General features: G+C 49.3%; 1 protein-coding gene across 1 annotated transcript in view; it reads right to left on the reverse strand.

The window, feature by feature from the left end:
- LOC148479166 (uncharacterized) overlaps positions 1 to 12,486 on the reverse strand; it is a 30,394-nt gene extending 17,908 nt beyond the window's left edge. Inside the window, exon 1 of the mRNA XM_088454874.1 lies at positions 11,640 to 12,486. Coding sequence (XP_088311000.1) covers positions 11,640 to 12,486 — 847 coding nt within the window. The remainder of the gene's footprint in view (positions 1 to 11,639) is intronic.
- Between the last annotated feature and the right edge of the window lie 11,644 nt (positions 12,487 to 24,130).

Below are 24,130 nucleotides of genomic sequence, written 5' to 3' on the forward strand. Positions count from 1 at the left end.
TGTCCTCAGGACCAGTGCCGTAACTAGGGTAGTGCGACCAGTGCCAAGGCACAGGGCACCACAGGGCAGGGGGCGCTGTTCAGGACTGTCAATTTTCCTGTTTATTATAATTCTCACTTGTAGCCTCCTCTTCTTTTATCCTCAGCATCTCCTGGCTGCCCCTATCTCTTCCATGGCCCTTTTTCAGGTGCACTATCTCATGTCCCTATTTAAAAAATGGGGAGATGCCAATTCTCTCTCTGGTACAGGGCACCAAAAAGTCTAGTTACGGCTCTGCTCAGGACCCCACACAGTTCACCTGGCAGGTGCACAGGTGTATTCATTACTCACTGACACATTTTAAAAAATCCACAGGTGGAGCTAATTATTTCACTTGTGATTCTATGAGGAGACCTGGAAAACATGCACCGTTTGGGGTCCTGGGGACCGAGCTTGAGAACCTGTGAACTAGATCATAATGACCTAATCACCAAAATGAACAAGATTTCCAATCACTACAGTGGTCACCTGGTTACACAGCCAGCTGTAGCTCCACCCACTGATACATTCTATTGGCTCCATGTTTGCCCAATCAGATTCCCCTCCCTGTGATGTCACCAGTCACTGGCACTGGGCAGATTTCTTATGGTAATTTCTCCCAGCTCCTGACTCCCCCAGTAGTGATGGGAAATGTAGTTCATTTTGGTGATCAGTTCATTATGATCTAGTTCACTGAAAAGAATAGTTCAAATGATCAGTTCATGTAGTTAATTTAGGTCATTACATCACTGGCTCTGATTCACTGCTGAGAGAAGTGATTGGAAACCTAGAACTAGTCTATTACACATACAGTAGGGATTTCAACTACTAGCTCATTAGCTGAGTTATAGTCTTGTTCAAATGATCAGCTATGTTTAATATGTCTGATCTTTTAATATTTAAAAAAAGCAATATATAACAAACTACTAGTAGTAGTGACATGTTTAGCTCTGCAATGTTAATTTAATTGTTGTTATAATTTTTATTTCCATAATATACAAGTGAGAGAGACCCAAATTCAGAGTATTGTAACGTGTCACCTTTATTTTATTTTAAAATAAAGTAATTACAAGGAAAAAACTTTGCCTCATTTTTTAATGTCACTTAATGCACACCAGAGATACTGTAGATTAACAATAAGGCGGGTGAGATTACAGCCTCCACATAAAAATAGGGGGTTGGTCTCAATATGGGCAAGTTCTCTACTTGTCCTCTTTAGAATGTTTTATACATCACCCCTATAAAATTGAGATCAGTACAGTAAAGATAGGAGGAAGATGTATCAAACCTTAGAGAGAGAGATAAAGTAAAGAAGTTATACAAAGCATAATCTATAAAATGACAGAAGCTTATAGGTTCCATTTTATCTCTCTTGAAGGTTTGATACATCTCCCCTTATGTCTTGTGGAGTAAACAGAAGTACAGTATATAGCATGCAGCACTCCGCACTGTGTCTTAAGCTGATTAGGAGTGTGTCTTGTGAATTAATATACTAGGAGAATGAATCCTGACAATATACATCAGATCCATACAATGCATATGGGGAATGTATCATGTGACTTTTGAACTACTCAATGAGTCATCATGACAATATATTTCGATCAGCTCCACATGAGTCACTGAGTCACTGACCTATTCAAACTAGTGAACTAGAATGCCTGAATCTAGTTCAATGAGCTGCACAGTCACACACATATAGGGGTATTCAATAAGGGAGCGAAAACTCAGTTTTTGCGATGTTTTCGCACCTATGACGTAATTATCGCAGGTTTTGCTTTTACACTGTATTCAATTTCAAAGATTTTTCGCAGGTTCGAAAAGTCTGTGAAAAAAAACAGGGATAACTTTTCACCACTGAATAGGTGGCGAAAAAAAGTGCAGAATTGGGGTTTAGGGGTGCAGGCTTAAAAAAAATAGCCTGCACCCCTGGGAATGTCATTTTAAAAATAACTGTGTCAAAAAAAATGAAAAAAAATATAGGGACACCCCAAAAAATTAATTTAAAAATTGGGATGAAAAAGAAAAATGGGAAAAAATTGTTTAACAATAGGGAAATAGGTTCAGGGCTATTCTGCAAATATGCGGCAGGTGTATTCTAGAATAGATTATTAGCGGCAGGTGTATTCTAGAATAGATTAATAGCGGCAGGTGCACAGTTGCAGAATTTAAAAAAAAATGACTTTAGGGACATAAAAATATACTAGTACCTATTTTCATGTACCCCAAATTTGATGGGACCACTTAAAAAAATGAAAAAAATAACCTAAGTGCTCTTCTGCATCACTTCTTCAATGTCGGGAAAAAAGCCCCTGCTGCAGCTATTTAAATCCCCACGACTTTCATTTGCAGGCTAAAACGGGGGTACCCATAGTGATCTCAAATGTTTTTAGAGCTTTAGGGGGGGTCCTACAATTGTTTTCAGGAAAATTTTGTATTTTATCGCAAATCCCACTTCGCCATGTCCCGTTTTCGTAGATTTTATATTGAATACGGGGATAAAGCAGGCGCGCGCCCGATACTTTATCCCAGGAAAATCTCCGATATGAAACGTAAACTTTGACAGCGAAGTTTACGTTTCATATTGAATACCCCTCATAGTCTGAGCATAGCAGTGCCACCTGTGGTCATTTAGCAGTACTGACTCGTGCCTAATGGTGCTGCTGTGCTCTCTCTGTCACTGTGTCTAACTCCTCCCACTTGTTTTAGATCCTGATGAACTGATCTTTGCCAGAGCTGTGAACTGAGTGAACTATTTCATTTTGAACTGATCATTCGTGAACTACCCATCACTATCTCCCAGACATAGTTGCTAAGCCGCTTATAACAAGTGAAATTGGGCTTCTTTTTTTCCAGAGTTGCTTGTTTTTTTTCAAGGTTGCTTGTTGCTTGTTTTTGGGCTTCTTTTTTAAAGGTTGCTTGTTTTTGGGCTTCTTTTTTAAAGGTTGCTTGTTTTTGGGCTTCTTTTTGTGTGTGCATTACCAAGGCACCGCTAGAGGATGTAAGTAAATATATGTGTGTGTTTTTACATCAGTAGTGACTGAGGGAGGGGGGAGGCTGTGTCTGGGGAATAGAGGGTAGTAGCCAGTGGACAGGGTGAAGTTGGAGGGGGCAGGCATGAAGGAGAGGTAATCTAGATGACAGAAATGAGGCAGGCACATGGGGGCGAGTTAAAATGACTGAGGCTGTTATAGTGAGGGGATAATAGAATTAGATAGGTGACAGGAATGAAGGAGGTAAGGAAGAGGGGTGAGAGGAATGGGGAGTCAGGTAAAGGAAAGGTGGGTCCACACTAGACGATAGGTCGCCTGATCCCGCTGATTGGGCTGACATATCGTCCACATCGGCCAGTGTGTACCCACTATGCGTGACCCTGCGCACTCCCACAGGGGTGTCCATTGGGGACGTTCCATCGGCCTGCATGTAGGGCCGATGGAACAACCCAGATGCCGACGCTGGCATAGTGGATGGAGCCGGTGCCCGACATATCGGACGTTTGGTCACCACATCATGCAGTATGTATTAACCGCCCGATATAGATTGCGTGGTCGGGCGTTGCATCGCTGGGTACACACATCGGCAAGTGTGTACCCAGCTGAATACTGGCAAGGGAATGAGGTATGAGAAGAGAGGAGGAGGTAACAATATGGAGGCTGGTGTAGAGGGAGGAAAGCAATATAGGCAGATAATAAGGCTGTGCATACACTAACATATTTAGGTTAGAGAAGGGGGAATAAGGGAAGTTAGTAAGGTAGAGAGTGAGGACAAAGAGACACCCCCATAAATTGGGCTTTTTTATTGGGCTTTTTATGATTGGTTTGGGCTTGTTCTTTACTTATTGGTTGCTTATTTTACATTTCAGAGTTGGCAACACTGCCCCCAGACATACTTATACAGCCTCCCCATACACCTAATGCAGCATGAAGGGGCTCAGTGAGGGCGGCAGTGTATGTGTGTAAAGCTGGCCACACACTAGACCAACTTACATCCAACCACCCAACTAGTTGATTGGTTGGAATGAAAATCTGGTAAGGGATGAAAGCAAATGACAATCAGCAATTTGCTCCCAAACGCCGGAAAATGGACAAAAACTTTTGTTTGAACAAATTGTTTAGATCAAACATTTAACAAATTTGTCTGAACGACCATTTTCATCTGTTTTCTGGCATTTAGGAGCAAATTGCTGATCATCAGTTACTCCCATACCTTACCAGATGTTCATTCCAACCAATCAACAAGTTGGAGGGTTGGATGAAAGTTGGTCTAGTGTGTGGCCAGTTTAAGTGTATGATGGGGTCACACAGAGAATAAAAGGACAGCTGACCTGCCTCATAATCCAGGTATATCCTCACTCTGTCACAGGGGATATTGGGCCTGATTCAGACCCACTCGCGAGCGGCTGTCCACTCGCAAGTGGGTCGATGGTGTGCACTGCGCATGCGCACGACGGAGGGAGCTCCGTCGTGCGCATGCATGAGACGTGACGAGCGAAGGACTTTCCTTCGCTCGTTGTGTCTGATCAAAGGGGGCGTGCTGTCGATGTTTATTGACAGCACGCCCCCTTTGGTGGGCGTGCCGGGGGCGTGCCTGCCAGACGGAGGCGTTCCCAAGGGAACGCCTACCGTCAGAAGCCGGCCCCACTGACATCACTAGTGATGTCAGTGGGAGTGATTTTGGCTCTGATAGAGCCAAAATCACTTCTGGCCCTGCGGTTGAAAAACTCAACCGCAGGCTTCTGCTCGCAGTGGCGATGGTCGCGATGGTCAAGACCATCGTGACCATCATACTGCTCGCTCGTATATGCTGTGGGTGGTGACCCACAGCTATACGAGCGTCCACGAGGACGCTCCATATTTATGGAGGTGGGCCCTGATTCAGAGCGATCGCTCTGGTCAGAGCGTCCGGCTCTGAATCAGGGCCATTGGGCCTGATTCAGACCCACTCGCGAGGAAAGTCCTTCGCTCGTTGTGTCCGATCAAAGGGGGCGTGCTGTCAATGTTGATTGACAGTACGCCCCCTTTGGTGGGCGTGCCGGGGGCATGCCTCCCGTCAAAAGCCGGCCCACTGACATCACTAGTGATGTCAGTGGGAGTGATTTTGGCTCTGATAGAGCCAAAATCACTCCGGAGCTTGCGGTTGAAAACCTCAACCGCAGGCTCCGGCTCGCAATTTCGATGGTCGCGATGGTCACGATCATCGCGGCCATCACAATGCACGCTCGTATAGCCTGTGGGTGGTGACCCACAGCTATACGAGCGTCCAGGAGGACGCTCCATTTTCATGGAGCCCGGCCCTCATTCAGAGCGTGCGCTCTGCTCAGAGCGTACGGCTCTGAATGAGGGCCCTTGTCAGGTAACCGGATCTCTGTCCTGTCATGTATCACTGAGTACTGATTATTATACCTACACACACACCAGGACTTGTTATTATCGCCTATGTATGACTGATCTCCTCTCCTGTCTATACTGGGATAACACATCCCCACCCTCCAGTACACTGATTTACTGACATCCACTTCCCAGTAATGTCGCCCTGAGGAGAATCCCCTGGTGCTTATTACCTGATAATACTGAAATCTCTCTGGTGCTTTTGGGCGATTCTGGTTTATATCTGACAATGATGCAGTTTTCCTGTCACCTGATATCTGTAAATTATTACCAGCTGTGGTTATAATAGGTCTGTAGGTTCCTGCACATAGATCCCTGTATTTATACCTGTTATTATATCAGATAATGTGTGTAATGTCCCTGAGATGAGACTCACATCCAGATCTCTTGCACCATGGACCTGGTTATCATGTCTCTCTGTGTCCTCAGCAGGGCCGTAGCTAGGGTGGTGCGGTCGGTGTCATTGCTCGCTCTGAATCAGGGCCCTCCTACCTAAAAATGGAGCGGCCTCTTGGACGCTCGCATAGCTGTGGGTTACCACCCACAGCTTATGCGAGCGTCCATGATGATGGTCGCGATGGTCAAGACCATCGCGACCATCGGGCTTGCGACGAGACCCTGCAGTAGGGTCTCGCTTCCGCAAGCCCAGGAGTGCTTTTGGCTCTATCAGAGCCAAAAGCACTCCCACTGACATCACTAGTAATGTCAGTGGGGCCGGCTCCAGATGGAAGGCGTTCCCATGGGAACACCTCCGTCTGGGCAGCAACACCCCCGGCACGCCAACCAAAGGGGGCGTGCTGTCAATCACCATCGACAGCACGCCCCCTTTGGTGCGAGACCCATAGCGACAGCTTGGCTGTCGCTATGTGGGTCTCGTGCATGCACACGACGGAGCTCCCTCCGTCGTGCGCATGCGCATTAGGGCAGCATCGACTCGCTTGCGAGCGTCCTGCGTTCGCGAGCGGGTCTGAATTAGGCCCAGAGCGCAGCAGCACTGAGGGCAGAACACCGGCCGCCCACCATCTCATTCATTATATCAGCAGACTGCTGGCGCTGGGCGGCCGCAGCGCCCCACACAGAGGAGTCGGACAGCCGCAGCCTCCCCTCCTCCTTATTATGCTGTGTCAGTCCCGACAACCTATTGGGATGGGAGAGACGTCATGACGTCTCCCCGGCCAAGGCTCCCACAGTTCACTGAGGAGATTCTGCTGTGTGTTGTTGGGGGAGTCAGGTCGGCAGGGAGTGGCGTGGTGCTGAGCTGTGTGTGTGGAGTCTGTGGACACTGGATGACAGGACCTGTCAGGTGAGGTCCAGTCCAGTGTTTTAAAGACAGGGGTGGGTGGTGGGGCGGCAGTATTCAAGAGCAGTGGCCAGCAGCCTGCCCCGGCCATTGCCACTCCTAGGCTGGGTTGTGTTGATTAAAGATTATGTATTCAGAAAATATATATATATATATATATATATATATATATATATATGTGTGTGTATATATACATAATATATGTATATGTATGTATGTGCATATATATCAGGCTTGCCGACATTTAGCTCCCTCCTTCAAGGGAGCTGTCGGGCCTACACAGCTGGGGGCGTGATGCGGCTGAAGGGGGCGGGGCCCTGCAGCTGACGCGTCATTGGGTGCGGAGCATGGGGGCATGACAGCGCTATCGCATCATCGTGGCTCCACCCCCTCTTCACAATGCCGTGATTAATGGCATCATGCAGCTGGGGGCGGAGCCACGACGTCGCGATTCAGCGCGAATCGCGTCACCGGCCCTCCGCTGCCGGGGTTTTTACTTACAATCGCAGGGGGGTGCGGACACATCGCCGGGGGCCGGGAGGCTTGCCTGCCTTTCCGGGGGGTCGGGAGCTTCACCCGATTTTCGGAAGGCTCCCGACCAAATCGGGAGGGTAGGCAAGTATGATACATATATATATATGTATATATACACACATCTATATATATATAGGCTGGAAAGTTTTTAAAGTACAGTCTTTTTTAAGTGCAAAACGGTAGCGTTAGACCTGCGTTAAACGGCAGATAAACAGAAGGAGAAAACTCTAAGGGCTTGATCTAATTGGGTGCAATGGGTGCGATGTGCCGTGGCAACGGCGTTAAAACGCCGGCAATGGCCCGGCACATCGCACCCTTCGCAGCCCGACTTGCCACTGAATTTGCCTGAATTTGCACTTTCAGGCAAATCCGGGCGGCCATCAAGCATGGCAACTGTCGCGATGACTCGCACACGCAAGTACATCGCACCTAATTGGATCGAGCCCTAAGATCCATCAAACAACACACCTCTATGGTCTAAAGATTCAGGTCTGGACTCCCTGTGCGGTCACGGCAAGAACACTTCTATTGCTAATAATAATGCTGACCTTCTGATTCTCACATATATCTCAATGCATACCGTACTTGTGCTTATGTCAGTTTACCTCTTTCCACTGGAAAACACTGTCTTTTATCCTAGCTCTCTTGCCTAGCCTCCCTTCCTCTATCTGCTTACAGTCTACATATTTACTGTCTCTGTTCTTTCACTTGCATTTCTACAAATCTCCTGCATTCATATTTCATTTACATTTTCAATTTTCATTCCTCTTATTTACTTATCAACTCCAAGACAAAGTTTTCTTCAAATCCCTTCTTCAATCAGTCTCTACCTAATCCTCTGTTCTGCACCCTGCTTCCACCTTTATCCTTTCCACCCGTGCACGCAGGGGGGGTTTCTGAGTACCCAGAAACACCCCCCCCCTGACGATCCAATTTTTTTTTTTCAGAGATGGAGACAGCGCTCCGTCTTCGACCTCTGCGTCTCCCTGCACTGTGAACACTGGCCTCTGAAGTGATCGGAAGCTAAAGAAGCCTCCGATCACTTCAGAGGTCAGCGTTCCTAGTGATGCACTGCGCAGGTGATGCCACTTCTCCCCCAAAAACACTGTGTCTCTATCCTGTGCCCTCTGGAATGCCAGGTCAGTCTGTAATAAACTGGTCCCCACCTATGACCTATTCATCTCCAACTCCCTCAATCTCCTGGCCATTACTGAAACCTGGATCTCAGCCTCTGACACCACTTCTCCTGCTGCTGTATCCTCTGGGGGCCTCACATTCTCCCACACCCCCTGGCCTGACGGTCGCCATGGTGGTGGTGTTGGGGTCCTTCTATCCACCAGTTATTCCTACCAGCTAATACCCTCTGAACCATCCCTTACATTCCCCACATTTGAGGATCATGTTATACACCTCTTCCAACCAGTAAACCTTAGTGTAGCTGTCATTTACCATCCCCCTGGCTCTCCCTCCAAATTTCTTGACAACTTCGCTTCCTGGCTCCCTCACTTTCTCTCCTCAGATCTTCCATCCATTATCCTAGGTGATATAAATATTACTATTGACATTCCCATAGAATCCTCTGCCGCTAAACTCCTTACCCTCACCTCTTAATTTGGTCTCGCCCAATGGACCTCATCACCCTCTTATGTCAGTGGGCACTCACTTGACCTGGTCTTTACTCACCATTGTGATATTTCTGATTACTACAATTCCCCATTCCCCCTTTCTGACAATCACCTTCTCTCTTTTAACCTATCCCTCTCTCCTTCCTCTCCTTTACCTCCTAAGGCTACCATTACTAAGCGTAACATTGAGGCTATTGACACTGTTGCTTTTTCCACCCTGTTGGACTTGCTTTTATTCCCTATAATTTCTCTCTCCTGTCCTGAACAAGCTACTTCCCTGGACAATTCCTCCCTTACTTCTGCTCTTGATTCTGTTGCTTCGGCAATAACTACTCACCCTCGCAGGTCCACACCACAACCCTGGCATTCCAAATGCACAAGGTACCTGCAAAAGTGTTCAAGAATTGCTGAGCATCAGTGGAAGAAATCATGCTCTAAGGCTGACTTCCTCCATTTCAAATTTATTCTCTCATCCTACAGTGCTGCCCTGTCCCTCTCCAAACAAACCTATTTCAAGCACCTCATCTCCCAGTCCTCAAACCCCCGGCGTCTCTTTGCCACTTTCAACTCCCTCCTGTGCCCTTCCCCTCCTCGCCTCCCCTCCTCGCTCTCTGCTCTTGACTTTGCGACCTACGTTACATCTAAAATTGACTACATACTGTACGTGAGGACATCATTTCCCATTAGACCTTCAGCACTCCTCCCCTTCTGTCTCACCAACTCTGACATCCTTCTCCCCTGTTTCTGGAGAGGAAGTCATGGCCCTCATCTGGTCCTCCCCTCCTTCCACTTCCCCTCTTGATTCTATACCTTTCCATCTCCTCTGTTACCTGTCTCCTTCGGCCTTTTCCCATCTTGCTCACCTCCTCAATCTCTCCCTATCATCTGGCACTGTCCCTTATGCATTCAAACATGCCCTTGTCTCCCCCATTCTTAAAAAACCTACCCTTGATCCTAACATTCTCTCCAACTACCAACCCATCTCTCTCCTCCCTTTTGCTTCCAAACTCCTTGAGCGTATTGTCTACAACCGCCTTACCACCTTTCTTTCCTCCCACTCCCTCCTTGACTCATTTCAATCTGGCTTCCATTCTCTCTATTCCACTGAAACTGCCCTCACGGAAGTATGCAATGACCTCCTTGCTGCCAAATCCAAGGGCCACTACTCTCTGCTCATTCTCCTTGACCTCTCTGCTGCATTTGACACTGTAGACCACCCTCTCCTCCTGCAAATCCTTCACTCTCTTGGTTTACGTGGCACTGCCCTCTCCTGGCTGTCCTCCTACCTCTCTGATCATTCCTTCTCTGTCTCCTCTCATGACTCCTCTTCCCCCCACTTCCACTAATAGTTGGAGGTCCCCAAGGTTCTGTTCTTGGACCTCTCCTTTTCTCCCTATATATCTTTACGTGAACTCATAAACTCTTTTGACCTCCAATATCATCCCCATGATGAGGATACTCAAATTTACCTTTCCACCCCTGAGCTCTCTCCCTTGCTCCATACCCGTATCTCCAACTGTCTCTCTGATGTCTCTTCATGGATGTCCCAGCGCTTTCTTAAACTTAACATGTCTAAGACTGAGCTAATCATCTTCCCACCCTCTTCCACTACCTCACTTCCCACAATTTAATTATCTATTGATGGCACAACTATCTCCTCTAGCCCCAAAGTGCGCTGTCTTGGTGTTTTCCTAGACTCCTCCCTCTCCTTTAAACCACACATTCAGCACCTCTCGCAGTCTTGCCGATTCCACTTAAAAAATATCTCCAAGATTAGATCCTTCCTCACCCAGGATGCCACTAAAACCCTCATCCACTCGCTGGTCATCTCCAGATTGGACTACTGTAACCTTCTCCTAGCTGGCCTCCCAGTCTCTCACCTCTCTCTACTACAATCAGTTCTCAATGCTGCTGCTCGGCTCATCTTCCTCTCCAGATGTTCTACATCTGCTTCCCCTCTCCTTCAAGCCCTACACTGGCTCCCCTTTCCCTTCAGATGCCAATTCAAGGTTCTTACACTTGCCTACAAAGCCCTCACCATGTCCTCTCCCACATACATTTCTGACCTTCTCATCCTTCACACTCCCGCCCGCCCACTATGCTCAACAAATGATCGCCGCCTCTCCTGCTAACTGATTACTTCCTCCCACTCCTGCCTCCAAGATTTTGTCCATGCTGCTCCCTACCTTTGGAACTCTCTCCCTCTACCTATCAGACTCTCCACAAATCTTCAAACGGGCCCTCAAGACCCACTACTTCATTAAGGCCTTCCAGGTCTCATCCTAACCCACTTCATGCTCTTTTCTCCCTATCTTCCCCTTCTGTGTCATGCCTGTTGTCCCTCCCCTTTAGAATGTAAGCTCTCATGAGCAGGGACCTCTTCCCTCATGTGCTTCTCTTTACATTTTCTTCTACTCCTTACTCCCCCATAAGGGCACCTAACACCTGACTGCCAACTCCCGGCTGCTTATTGTGAGTGCTTTAATCGCTATTGCAGCAATGTATATACATCGTGTCCTTGTCCTGCACTGTAATGTACTGTAAGTTACTTGTTTCTTGTTCACCTATTAGTTCTATGTACTATGTAAGGCGCTACGGAACACATGTGGCGCCATATAAATAAAGGATAATAATAATTATATATTATATAATGTGTGTTATTTTGCAAGTGATTTTTGCTATATAGGCAGTTGGAGGGGGGGGGCACCAATGAACTTTCTCGCACAGGGCACCAAAATGTCTAGTTACGGCTCTGGTCCTCAGCATCACACAAGTCACCTGTGGCTGGTTCCTGTAAGACAGTCACTGGGTCACACATGTTACACAGCTCCTCAATGGGACGTATATTTCTGGACAGCTCGTCCTTTATTTCCAGCTGCTGGATCAGATCAGAGACTGAGAGTGAAACGCGCTGTTCCTGTCTGGAGATCTCATTCAAGGCAGTGACTGTCTCTGTTACACCAGCTGCTTTTCCCTGATCTTCTCTCCTGCACTCCTGCAGACTCTGGACTCTTTTCTCAGTCTCCTCTCTCTTTGTGGTCAATTTTTGCAGAACATTTCTCAGCTTCTCCTTCTTCTTCTCAGAGGCCTCATCCAACATCTCAACTTTATGTCCTCTGTGTTCCCCAATCAGATAGCAGGACACACAGATACAGGCAGCGTCCTCAGTGCAGTAATATCTGAAGAGCTCCTTATGGACGGAGCATTTCCTGTGCCCCAGGGAAGTGGTGGGATCAGATAAGACATGTTCTGCTGACTTGCTGTGTACTCTCAGGTGATTATCACACAGAGAAGCCTCACACAGCAGACAGGATTTAGCAGCAGGTACAGGAGAGTCCACACAGTAAGTGCAGAAGATCCCAGTCTCCTCCTGATCTGGCCGAGTAGAACGGAAATTCTCCACTATGTTACACAGAGTTATGTTCCGTATCAGTGCAGGACGTGTCTTGAACTCTGCTCTGCATTCAGGACAGGTATAAGCTTCTGACCATCCCCTCTGAGTATCAAACATACGATCAATACAGACCCGGCAGAAGTTGTGTCCACATCTCAGGGTTACAGGATCTGTATAAATGCTCAGACAGATGGAACAGTCCAGCTCCTGTCTCAGATCAGCAGACGCCATCGCTGGCAGCAGGAGAGAGAAATTAAAGTGACCTCTGACATTCAGATACTAGTGAGGTCACATTGTGCACACAGGGCGAGGCTGAGCTGTCACTCAGATTATAGCTACAGGCTCAGTTATCCTAAGGGACACAGCCAAAACATAAAGGGACATCATGCAGGATATGTCCTTATGTTAAAAGCAGTAAATTCAATTTTATAATATGACATTTTTTTTTATTTTATATTGGTACAATTTTGTGATTAAAAACTATATTTGTTTATTATCACACAGGGGCCTAGTTACTATCGGGGACCCCCAATTATTATTTATCCAATGTATCCAACTTGCCATGAGTTGCAGTGGAGTTGTACATTGCTGGGACCGTCCCAACCGTGTCCGGGCGCATATGTGACCTGAGTTTATGCGTGCGTACGGCTGCACAGGATGCAGGGCCAGAGGCAGAGAAGTAGCGTGTAGCCATGGTGCCCAGAGCACATGCGTGCTACGGCGCCCCTCCCCCTCAAGTGTTCCAGGGAGGAGGTGGGTCCATATGGGATTTAAGTAGAGAGAGTAAAAATAAAGATTAGGGGCAGCCCCCTGTAGTGGTGCCCATATGCAATGCCCCCTGTCAGGGCCGGTGCAAGGTTTCCAGACACCCTAGACAAGATTTCTCTAACCGCCCCTGCTCCCTCCAATTCATAATATGCCACGCATCAGTCTCCCCAGTTTATAATATGCCACACAGTCGTGTCCCAAATTCATAATATACTATATACTATATAAATATGCCACACAGCAGAGAACCAAAATCATAATGTCCCTCATAACACTGCCACAAATTCATAGTACACCACACAGCAGTGCCACAAATTCATTATATGCCACTCAGCCATGAATTATGAAATTTATTTTTTTTGTGTAGACTCAGCGGCGCCCTCCAATGGCCAGCGCCCCTAGGCGGCTGCCTAGAGCTGCCTAATGGTAGCACCGGCCCTGGCCCCTGTAGTGGTGCCCATATGCAATGCCCTCTGTTGTGGTGCCCATATGAAGTGCCCCCGGAAGTGGTGCCCTTATGCAATGTCCCCTGTAGTGGTCCCCATATGCAGTGCCCCTTGTGCCCCAGGAGAGGTCCCCCTTATGTAGGCCTCTAGTAGTGCCCCCAGTAGTGATCCCCCCTATGCAGTGCCCCCAGTAGTGGTCCCCCATGTGCAGTGCCCCCCAGTAGTAAGCCCCTTATATAGTGCCCCCAGTAGTGGTACTCCCTATGCAGTGCCCCCAGTAGTAGTCCCCCCATGTAGTGCCCCCAATAGTGGTAACCCTTATGCAGTGCCCTTTAAATAGTGGCCCCAGTTGTAGTCCCCCGATGCAGTGCCCCCAGTGGTAGTCCCACCCCCTATGCAGTGCCCCTAGTAGTAGTCCCCCCCTTGTAGTGTCCCTAGCAGTGCCCCCAGTAGTAGTCCCCCCATGTAGTGCCCCCAGTAGTAGCCCCCCTCTTGTAGTGCCCCCTGTAGTAGTTCCCCCCCTTGTAGTGCCCCCAGTAGACACACGTAATAAAAAAAAAAAAAAAACACTTACCAGAATCCCCACTCCCGCCACCGCCATCTGCTCCTCCGTCCGTCCTCCCAGGCCGGCCCGCTCTGCATTATGGAAGAGACGTCATGATGTCTCTCCCATTACCCACTGTGGGAGCTGGAAGATGGAGCTCATGAGTGAGCTCCAGCCCGGCTACGGCAGTGGGCACAGCAGCCAATGAGAGTCTGACAGACTCTCATTGGCTGCTAAGTAAAACAAACACACTGCTGCCGGCACCGGAGGCTGTGTGTATGTCACTGTGTAGTGCTGACCGAACTCCATCCAGTCAGCACTACACACACGGTGCAGCTATGTCACAGAGACACAGACTGCCCGCGGCCCGTGGGGCACATGGCACCCTGCCCCCCGGCCCAGCCTGCCTCTGCTCTGCAGGCTGTCAACTTAAACAGCTGCCGGGTACACAGAGGGCGGAACCTGGAGCTTGCGCTCCACTGGAACCGCCCTCCCTACGCCCCTAGCCAGAGGGATACGACCCCCATTTAGCAACCGGAGTTTGCTGAATACTAGGTAGTCCCATCTGGCCCCTAATAATGATTGGGCCCGGTACTAATAATATGCAGAAAGTAGATGATCCTGCATGTGACAGATTAGTGCCCAGTTAGTGGCAGCTGGCAGCCATCTTGTGCTCAGGTAACAGTAATAATGTCTGTCAGGATTTTCTCTGGGAACATGGAACCTGACTCAGAGATGACTCGCAGCTGCCGCATGAAGATATGCTAATGCTGTAGCCGGCTGGAAATGTATTGAGACGCCATCCAGCGGCTTCACAAATCCAGGCGAGTGAGAACAATTACGCAATCACCGTCGTAGATCATTTTATAATCAGCCACCTGAGTCGTCCTATGGTCACACAGAATGGCCGCCTGAACTGTGGCATCGGATCCACTTTATCAGCATACGGGATTGCAGCTGCAGGCTGCCACATGCCCGCTGATGGCCATTGCACGCCTGCGTTTATTGCCGCCATTCCCTGTTACCTCCCCCAAACGGTCCCTGGCTGTCAATCACTTTGTGAAGAAAACCTCACTGTGTGCAACATTGCAGAGGTACCTCGGTGTGTGCGCTGTGTGACCATCATGCATGTGCAGTTGACTGAGAAGCGTTAAACTGCGTAGACATCGGAACAGCGCACATCTTAGAATCAGGCCCATGGTCCCGTATGAAGCACTTCATGTTATTAATTGTGTCTTCTTCCTTAGCTGAGTTCCCCAGGCCGTATCCAATGCATTCATTGCCCTGTAATAACCTCACTTTCCTGATGGGATATATATATATGCCTGACAGGCTGCAGCAAGGTTTTTGGCACTGAAATCTCCTGACTGCAACTCCAGGCTATAACATGTACCCCAGTGTAATTTATGTTACCCATGGGGTGTAGTTATGGGACTCAGGAGCTTATTCAGAGTCGGAGTGACAGCGCTCTGCCCCACACAGTTTACAAACACACAGTTGCCAGCGGCAGATGTCTGTTTGTTATAGCAGCCCGCCAATGAGAGTCAGACAGACTCTCATTGGCTGCTGCATCGTCCACAGAGGGAGCCGGCTGGAGCTCACTCCTGAGCTCCACCTTCCGGCTCCCTCCACAGCGGGTGATGGGAGAGACATCATGACGTCTCTCCCATCCCCTAGTGCAGAGCGAGAGCGGGCCTGGAGGAGTGGACAGCGGCAGTCATCGGCAGGAGCGGGGATCAGGTAAGTTGCTTTTTTTTTTTTCTGTGTGTTTTTTTTTCTTCTGGCAGACCCAAGGGGGGGGGATGAGTGTGGCTACTAGGGGGCACTGTATAGGGAGTGGGCGCTACTGGGGGCATGTTATGGGGGGGATGGCCGCTACTGGGGGCACTGTATTGTGGGGGCTGCTACTGGGGGCACGTTGGGGGGGATGGCCGCTACTGGGGGCACATTAGGGGGAGGGATGGCCGCTACTGGGGGCACGTTATGGTGGGGAGGATGGCCACTACTGGGGGCACTGTGTAGGTGAGACTACTACTGGGGGCACTGTATAGGGGGGACTACTACTGGGGGCAATGCATAAGGGGGACTACTACTGGGGGGCAATGCATAGAGGGGACTACTACTGGGGGCACTGTATAGGGGGACTACTACTGGGGGCACTGCATAGAGGGGACTACTACTGGGGGCAGTGCATAGGGGGGACTACTACTGGGGGCAGTGCATAGGGGGGACTACTACTGGGGGCAGTGCATAGGGGGGACTACTACTGGGGGCACTTCCTGAAATTATGGGGGAGGGGGGCACCAGTCCATTACCTTGCCAGGGGCGCTCGGATCCCTAGATACACCCCTGGGGGAGGGTTAGGTTTAGGGTGGTTAGCATTAGGTTTGGGGGGGGGAATTAGGGTTAGGCACCACTGGGGGGAGGACAGGGTTAGGCATCCCCCCGGGAGGGTTAGGTTTAGGGTGCGGGGAAGGAGGGTTAGGTTTAGGAAACCCTGGGGGGAGGTTAGGGTTAGAGAACCCCCCCCCAGGAGGGTTAGGTTTAGAGTGCGGGGAAGGGGGATTAGGGGGGTGAGGTTAGGGTTAGGCACCACTAAGGAAGGGTTAGGTGGGGGACAGGGGAGGGTTAGCATACTTACCTACCACAGTTGGGATCTCCTCCGTCGAGCATCCGCTGTCGGGATTTGAATGAATAGCCGCTGGCATTTCAGTCCCATTCAGTTACCCTCAGTTACTATACTATAGGTGAGTCCAAGAATGGCACTGGGGCTTGTGTAGTGTTTATTGGCATATCTATAATGGGTGCATGGTGTGCTGACACCCATTATAGATATGGCACAGAAACAGACAAATCTCAGGTGCACATAATATATATAAATGCAATAAAATTTTGCAATCAATAGAGGTTTTTAGCATAATCATGGCCAAGGTTATGGGCATACCCACCATATCCAGGTAATCTCTTTCGGCCCAGCCAAGCTGCCCCAGGGCACCACCATAGTAAGAGAAGTGCAGTGTAAAGAGATAGTTAGGAGCAGCTGCAGCTGCATATAAAGAATGAAAATAAAAAAGTGAAGTACATATATATTAAACACACAGTGAAGGGTTAAAATGTGTTATAAAGGAAAATGTGTTATAATGTGGTGCCCTGAGACAGATCAACCAACGCAATCCAGGGGGACCCACGCCCCAAAAATGAACCAAAGTTGCACTACAGTATATAACTTGTAGGACTTACCTAGAATTGTGCTTATTACTAGTGTGCATATACATTACCATACTCCATGCTTTTAAACCAATAAGGAAGGGTGCTAATCCAGAGTGAGGACGTCTCCTTTTCCTCAGAAGTGCAATAAAGCACATTAAATGGAGTATATGGGAAAGATTTCTGGACTGCACTATATGCTAAATACGCTTTTCTAAGCGAAAAACAAGCGATATGGTAAGAACTTACCTTTATCTCTGTTTCTACGAAGTCCATAGGGTCCACAGGGTTGTCCTTGGGGTATAGCTTGGATCTGGATCCACGGGCACCATACAGTTAAAGCTTTAGCTCCCAGGATGCACTTTGGTCCGTCCTCCTCTATACCCTGCCCTCGAGCCACAGGCACCTCAGTTGGTAAGCAGCCTAGGCCGAAGGAGGAGACTAAACAGAGAGAAGGAAGACTGGAACACACAAGAAACCATACTTACAGAAATGGGAGACGGAAAACCGGTGACCAGCCACACAACCCATTTGAAGCCAGGTGCGTCAGGGCGGGCGCCCTGTGGACCCTATGGACTTCATAGAAACAGAGATAACAAAGGTAAGTTCTTACCATAGCTCTTGTTTTCTACTTCAGGGTCCATAGGGGGTCCACAGGGTTGACCTTGGGGATGTCCCAAAGCAGTTCAACTAAGGGCGGGTACGCTCCTGTGCAGAAAGGAGAATCCTGCGCCCAAAGGATGCATCCTGAGAGGCAAAGGTGTCAAACGCATAAAACCTCAAAAACGTCTGAGTGGAAGACCAAGTGGCTGCCTTGCACAGCTGAACAGCGGAGGCACCACGTCTAGCAGCCCAATAAGGACCCACAGACCGAGTGGAATGAGCCTTAACAGAGGCTGGAACAGGTAAACCTTCCTGTACATAAGCCTCCCTAATAACAGAGCAAAGCCAACGGGCTAAGGTTTGTTTGTTGGCAGGCCAACCCCTCTTATGAAAACCAAAGAGGACAAACAACGAATCGGACCTTCTAACTGAAGCAGCCATATCAAAATAAATTCTTAGAGCACGGACAACGTCCAACGAAGCCTCACCAGCTGTAAGATCAGGAGACTGAAAAGCTGGCACCACAAGTTCCTGATTGATGTGGAACTTAGAGACAACTTTAGGCAAAAACTCAGGACGAGTGCGAAGTACTGCTCTGTCCTGGTGAAAAATTAAGAAGGGGGGACTACAGGAAAGTGCCCCCAACTCGGATACTCTCCTGGCCGAAGCAATTACCAGGAGAAACACAGTCTTAAGAGGTTCAAAAGGAGGTCCATGCAGGAACCGAAGAACCACCGCCAAGTCCCATGGAGCCACTGGAGGCACAAAGGGAGGCTGGATTCTAAGAACACCCTGGAAAAAGGTATGAACGTCAGGCAGTGTAGCGATTCTACGCTGGAACCACACCGACAGAGCAGATACATGAACCTTCAGAGAAGCAAGACATAAGACCAGGTCAAGACCTGACTGCAGAAATGCCAAAATCCTAGAAACCCTGAACACTTGAAGATCAAAGTTTCTGGACTCACACCACTGAAAATAAGTGTGCCACACTCTGTGGTAAATCCGTGCAGAGGCCGGTTTACGCGCCCTCAGCATGGTACCGATGACAGGGCTTGAAAAACCCCGGGACCTTAAGACGGCTGTCTCAAGAGCCACGCCGTCAAAGACAGCCGACCCAGATCTGGGTAAAGGCAAGGCCCCTGAGACCGTAGGTCCCGACGCTGAGGTAGAAGGAACAGAGCGTCGACAGACAAGCTCCTGAGATCGGAGTATCAAGGACGTCTGGGCCACGCTGGAGCACCCGCAGAAACGTGCCCCCGTCCTGTTTGATTTTTCTGAGTACCCGAGGTAGCAGGAAGATCAGAGGGAACAGGTACGCTAGGTGAAATGTCCATTTCACCAACAGCGCGTCCACCAGGCTTGCGCCTGCGTCCCTTGTTCGTGAGCCGTACACGGGTAACTTGTAATTGTGACGAGAGGCCATCAGGTCCAACTCCGGCAGTCCCCATCTGTTCAAGAGAAGTTGAAACACCTCTGGGTGAAGCGACCATTCCCCGGGGTGCACGTCGTGACGGCTGAAGGAGTCTGCCTCCCAATTGAGGACTCCCGGGATGAAGACCGCCGAGATCGCTGGAAGGTGGCGCTCCGCCCAATCCAGGATCTGAGACACCTCTGCAATCGCAGCTCGGCTGCGAGTTCCTCCCTGGTGATTGATGTACGCCACCATGGTGGCGTTGTCGGATTGTACCTGCACTGCCCTTCCGTGAAGAGCGGTGCCTGACGACAGCAGAGCCCTGTACACGGTCCGCAGTTCCAGCTCGTTTATGGGCAGAACTGCTTCCTCCGCAGACTAACGGCCCTGAAGAGACAACGAGCCGGTCCCTGCCCCCCAACCCCGGAGACTGGCATCTGTTGTGAGCAGAACCCAGTCCGGGATCCAAAAGGGGCGACCCTCGATGAGATGAGCTGGCAGAAGCCACCAAACCAAGCTAGAGACTGGCGCACTTCCGAGGACAAGACCAGTGTTTGGGATCGGATCCGGTGAGGTAACCCGTTCCATTCCGATAGAATCTGCCCCTGCAGGGGCCTGGAATGGAACTGGGCAAATTCCACCATGTCGAATGCCGACACCATGGACCCTAGGGCTCTCATGGCCGAGTGTACCGACACCCTGGCCCTGCTCAGGCAACTGTGTATCCGCAGTTGTAGGGAAGACACCTTTTCCGGAGTCAGGAAAACACTTTGCTGATGAGAATCCAGAAGAGCTCCCAAATGAACCATCCGTTGTGATGGGATCAGAGATGACTTCTTCCAATTTATCAACCAGTCCCCGGGTTCCATTGCCAAAATAATGGAACGTAACGTTTCCATCCTGAACCTGGGAACCCTGAGGTATTTGTTCAGCGACTTCAAATTCAGGATAGGGCGATGAGAACCATTGGGCTTCTGTACCAGAAACAGAGTAGAATAGTACCCCGTCCCGCGTTGAGACTGAAGAACGGGAACAATGACCCCTGCTTGTAGCAAGGATTGTACAGCCACCTGAATCTGGGAAGCTTTGGTCTTGTCCAGAGAAGGACTCGTGCAAAAAAAATGGTGGGGCAGCCTGACCCGAAAAGACAGGGCGTACCCCTGAGAGACTACTTCTCGAACCCAGGCATCCGTGGTGGTATTGTGCCAACACTGGGTGAATTGGAGAAGTTGGCCTCCCGCTCTGAGGTCCCCCAGAGAGAGGCCTGTCCCATCAGGCCGCAGGTTTATCTTCCTGCTTGGAAGAAGGGCGCCGAGCACTCCAGGCTTGCTTCTTGGGTTTAGAGGCGGTCTTAGTCGCTGACCGTCTCAGAAAGGACTGACCCTTTGCCTTACCTTGAACCCGAAAGGACCGAAAGGCAGAGCTCCTCACTTTAGTCGGCGTAGAAGCCAAAGGGAGGAAGGCTGACTTGAATTTAGCCAGAGTATCTACTATCTTGTCCAAGTCAGGACCAAATAGCAATTCTCCATTAAAAGGCAAAGCCTCCAGGCCCTTTTTAGAGTCAGCATCAGCCCTCCAGGACCGCAGCCACAAGGACCGGTGAGCAGACACCGCTGTAGCCGAAACCCTAGAGGTCAGCAGACTGGTATCCAACGATGCCTCCCCAATATAGGAAGCAGCATCTCTCATCTGTCCTACCAGCGCTCTCTGCATTTCCAGAGCATCTTCAGGAAAAGTATCTTCCAAAGCGTTGGCCCAGCTCTCGATGGCCTTAGCCACCCATGAGATGGCCATGGATGGGCGAGCCACCGCCCCTGAGAGAGAGTAAATGGATTTCAATGCAGTCTCCACTTTCCTGTCTGTGGGATCTTTCAAAGAAGAAATAGACGGTAAAGGCAGCGTAGCACTTTTAATTAAGCGGGTGACATGGGAATCCACCGCAGGTGGGGTGTCCCATTTCCTGCAATAATCATCAGGAAAAGGGTAGTTAGAAACCAACCTTTTCTGTGGTTGGAATTTCTTAGTAGGCAGCTGCCAAGCTACCGCCATATGATCCGCCAATTGATCAGACAGAGGAAAAACACTTGAAGTAACCTTAACCTTTTTAAAAAGTTAGGATACTTAGGCGCCGGGGCATCCTCCTCTATATGAAGGATGGCTCGCACCGCCTTAACTAATGCCGGCACATTAATGGAGGACCTAGTTTCCACCTCCTGACCTGTAGCATCAGAATCAGAGTCCTCAAGAATCTCTCCATCGTCTGAGGACACCTCAGAGTCCGATAATTGCGCCGTCAATGTACTAACGACATGACGCTTGGACGCCTTCTGCGACATATCACTTTGCAACATCGACTGAAAAGCCGAAGATGTGGCCGCCAGGCTTTGTACCGAGCTGGAGAGTACCTCTACCCAGGGAGGATTAGTCACCTGAGGGAAACTCTGAAAAGGCACATCAGACTGTTGCGTCACCTGGGGGGGCTGTACGTACACAGGCATCCCCGTATAGGGACCTACAGTCTGGGACCCAGGGGGAGACTGCAGTATTTGCGGAATACCCGGGGAATGGGGGATGGTGTGCTGGGGCAACGCCCTAGGAGGGACTGTCGGGACCGATAAACGGTCAGCAATTGACACCAGCACCTGTGAAAACATCGCCCATGGAGGGTCCTGTGACAAAGGGGTTTTAGTAGGGCCAGGTACCAGCCGGCACCGGCCGCACAGACCATCCTCAGATAGATCCTCCCTTTTAAATCCTGCAGAACAGCGTCTGCAGGAAACCAACACAGGGGTCCCAGAGTGCTCTACCTCCTCATCAGACATGATACAGTAAATACACAGGAATTACTTATCACAGGAAGCAGTATGGTATTAACACCTGCGCACTCTCAAGTGTGCAATACAACAGTTCACAATATGGCACTGTGTGGCACACAACTGTATGTGACTGACCTCACCAAAATCCTATAGATTGTAAGCTTGCAAGCAGGGCCCTCTTACCTCTATGTCTGTCTGTTATTACCCTGTTTTGTTCTATCAATGTTTCCAATTGTAAAGCGCAACGGAATATGCTGCGCTATATAAGAAACTGTTAATAAATAAATAAAATAAATACTTGTTTTATACAATATAGATTGTAAGCTCCACTGGGGCAGGGACTGATGTGAATGGCCAACTATTCTCTGTAAAGCGCTGCGGAATATGTGTGCGCTATATAAATAACTGGTAATAAGTGAGGTCCGTAGAAAGACCCTCCCCCACACACCTTAGGGTCGTAGGAGAAGGAAAGGGATAGGAAAGGACTTAAGCTGACAGTAAGTAGAAAGAAATCAGACAGGCAGCACTAGCAAAAGTCACATACAATGCAGAAAGATATACTCACTGCACCTTCCGCTAAACTCAACCACCCAGATTCAGTGTCTGGGAGGGCTATAGCGCTGTGTACACTGTCCTACAACAGGGGAGAGGTACACAGGGGGACCGGTCCACATGTACAGCCTGAGAGATCTGCGTTGTGCCACCTGAGAAAATGGCCACCGGAGACCTCAGAGGAGGAGTGGCCGAAGATAGGAGCAGCTCAGCGACGCCAGACACCGAGCAGAAAGGCGCGCTGAGCTGAGGGGAGGAGCCATAATACAGGGAAAGCTGTCTCCCCCAGCTAGCTATTAACCCCAGGGTTGCTGGTCCCGCTTCCAGCGTACTACCCTGGTGGTCTAGTGTTCACACAGGGTATGCCTCAATGGAGGGGGAGCCCGCCGCCACCGCTAGCGCCTCCGGTCTGTCCCCAGAGACCAGGAGGCATCTGACTGCATTTTTAAAGTATCCGCGGGCCGCCAAAAAAAACGTCGACTCGCGCCTTACCTGAATCCCGTATGTCCGGCAGCAGTCAAGGGAGTCCCCAGAGCCCAGCTAGTACAGACTCTGGGGTCCCGCCGCGATCCCCAGATCTGTACTGGCGTCGCGGCGCCAGCGGGAAGAACATGCGGCAGCGCGGACGTCTGACAGACAGTCTGATGCTGCCGCTTAGTTAACAAAGTGTAAAAACAAAGAAAAAAATAAATTCTTCTTCTTTAAAAGAAAGCTTTAGGGGCTGCTCCTGCAGCCCCCCTGCAACAGGTGACGGACTTCGGCCGGGCACCAAACTAAACTGAGGTGCCTGTGGCTCGGGGGCGGGGTATAGAGGAGGACAGACCCAAGTGCATCCTGGGAGCTAAAGCTTTAACTGTATGGTGCCCGTGGATCCAGATCCAAGCTATACCCCAAGGTCAACCCTGTGGAGCCCCTATGGACCCTGAAGTAGAAAAAAGAATTATACTGTGCTGCCAGGCTGCTATAAATAACTGGATATCTCATTCACGTTTAAAGCTGTCACACAGGTGCAGCAGCTGAACAAACTCACACGGAGGACGGGAACACCAGTAAATAGTGCGCAGCTTAAAACCTCTATATCAGATTATACAGCAGAAGTCAAGTACTGTGTATCAGTTTATATCCAAATACACAAAATATTACTTGCTACAAGAGTATCCTTACAACTGAATACTAAGTAAAATGTGTCTGTTTATCTGTTATATGTATCAATTTAGGGTAAACCTAGAATAGGTAATATTTTCCATGTGAAACAATTGACAATGATTTAAAAGAAGAGCTGTCTGATATAAGGCCCCCATACATCACAGATGGATTGCCGCAATCGTGCAATTTGTGTATAAAAATCTTTCCCTTTTTCAATCGATTGCAGAATTGCCCACAATCGATTGAAAAAGGGAAAGATTTTTATACACAATCGATTGCAAATTGCACGATTGCTGCAATCCATCTCTGATGTATGGGGGCCTTAAGTGAATGTTTTTAGGTTTAACAAGGTGATTTCATTATGTTGACTTTATAGAGT

Source organism: Taudactylus pleione, unplaced genomic scaffold (genome assembly GCF_031769625.1).
Source record: "Taudactylus pleione unplaced genomic scaffold, aTauple2 ptg000634l, whole genome shotgun sequence".
Taxonomy (NCBI): Eukaryota; Metazoa; Chordata; class Amphibia; order Anura; family Myobatrachidae; genus Taudactylus; species Taudactylus pleione.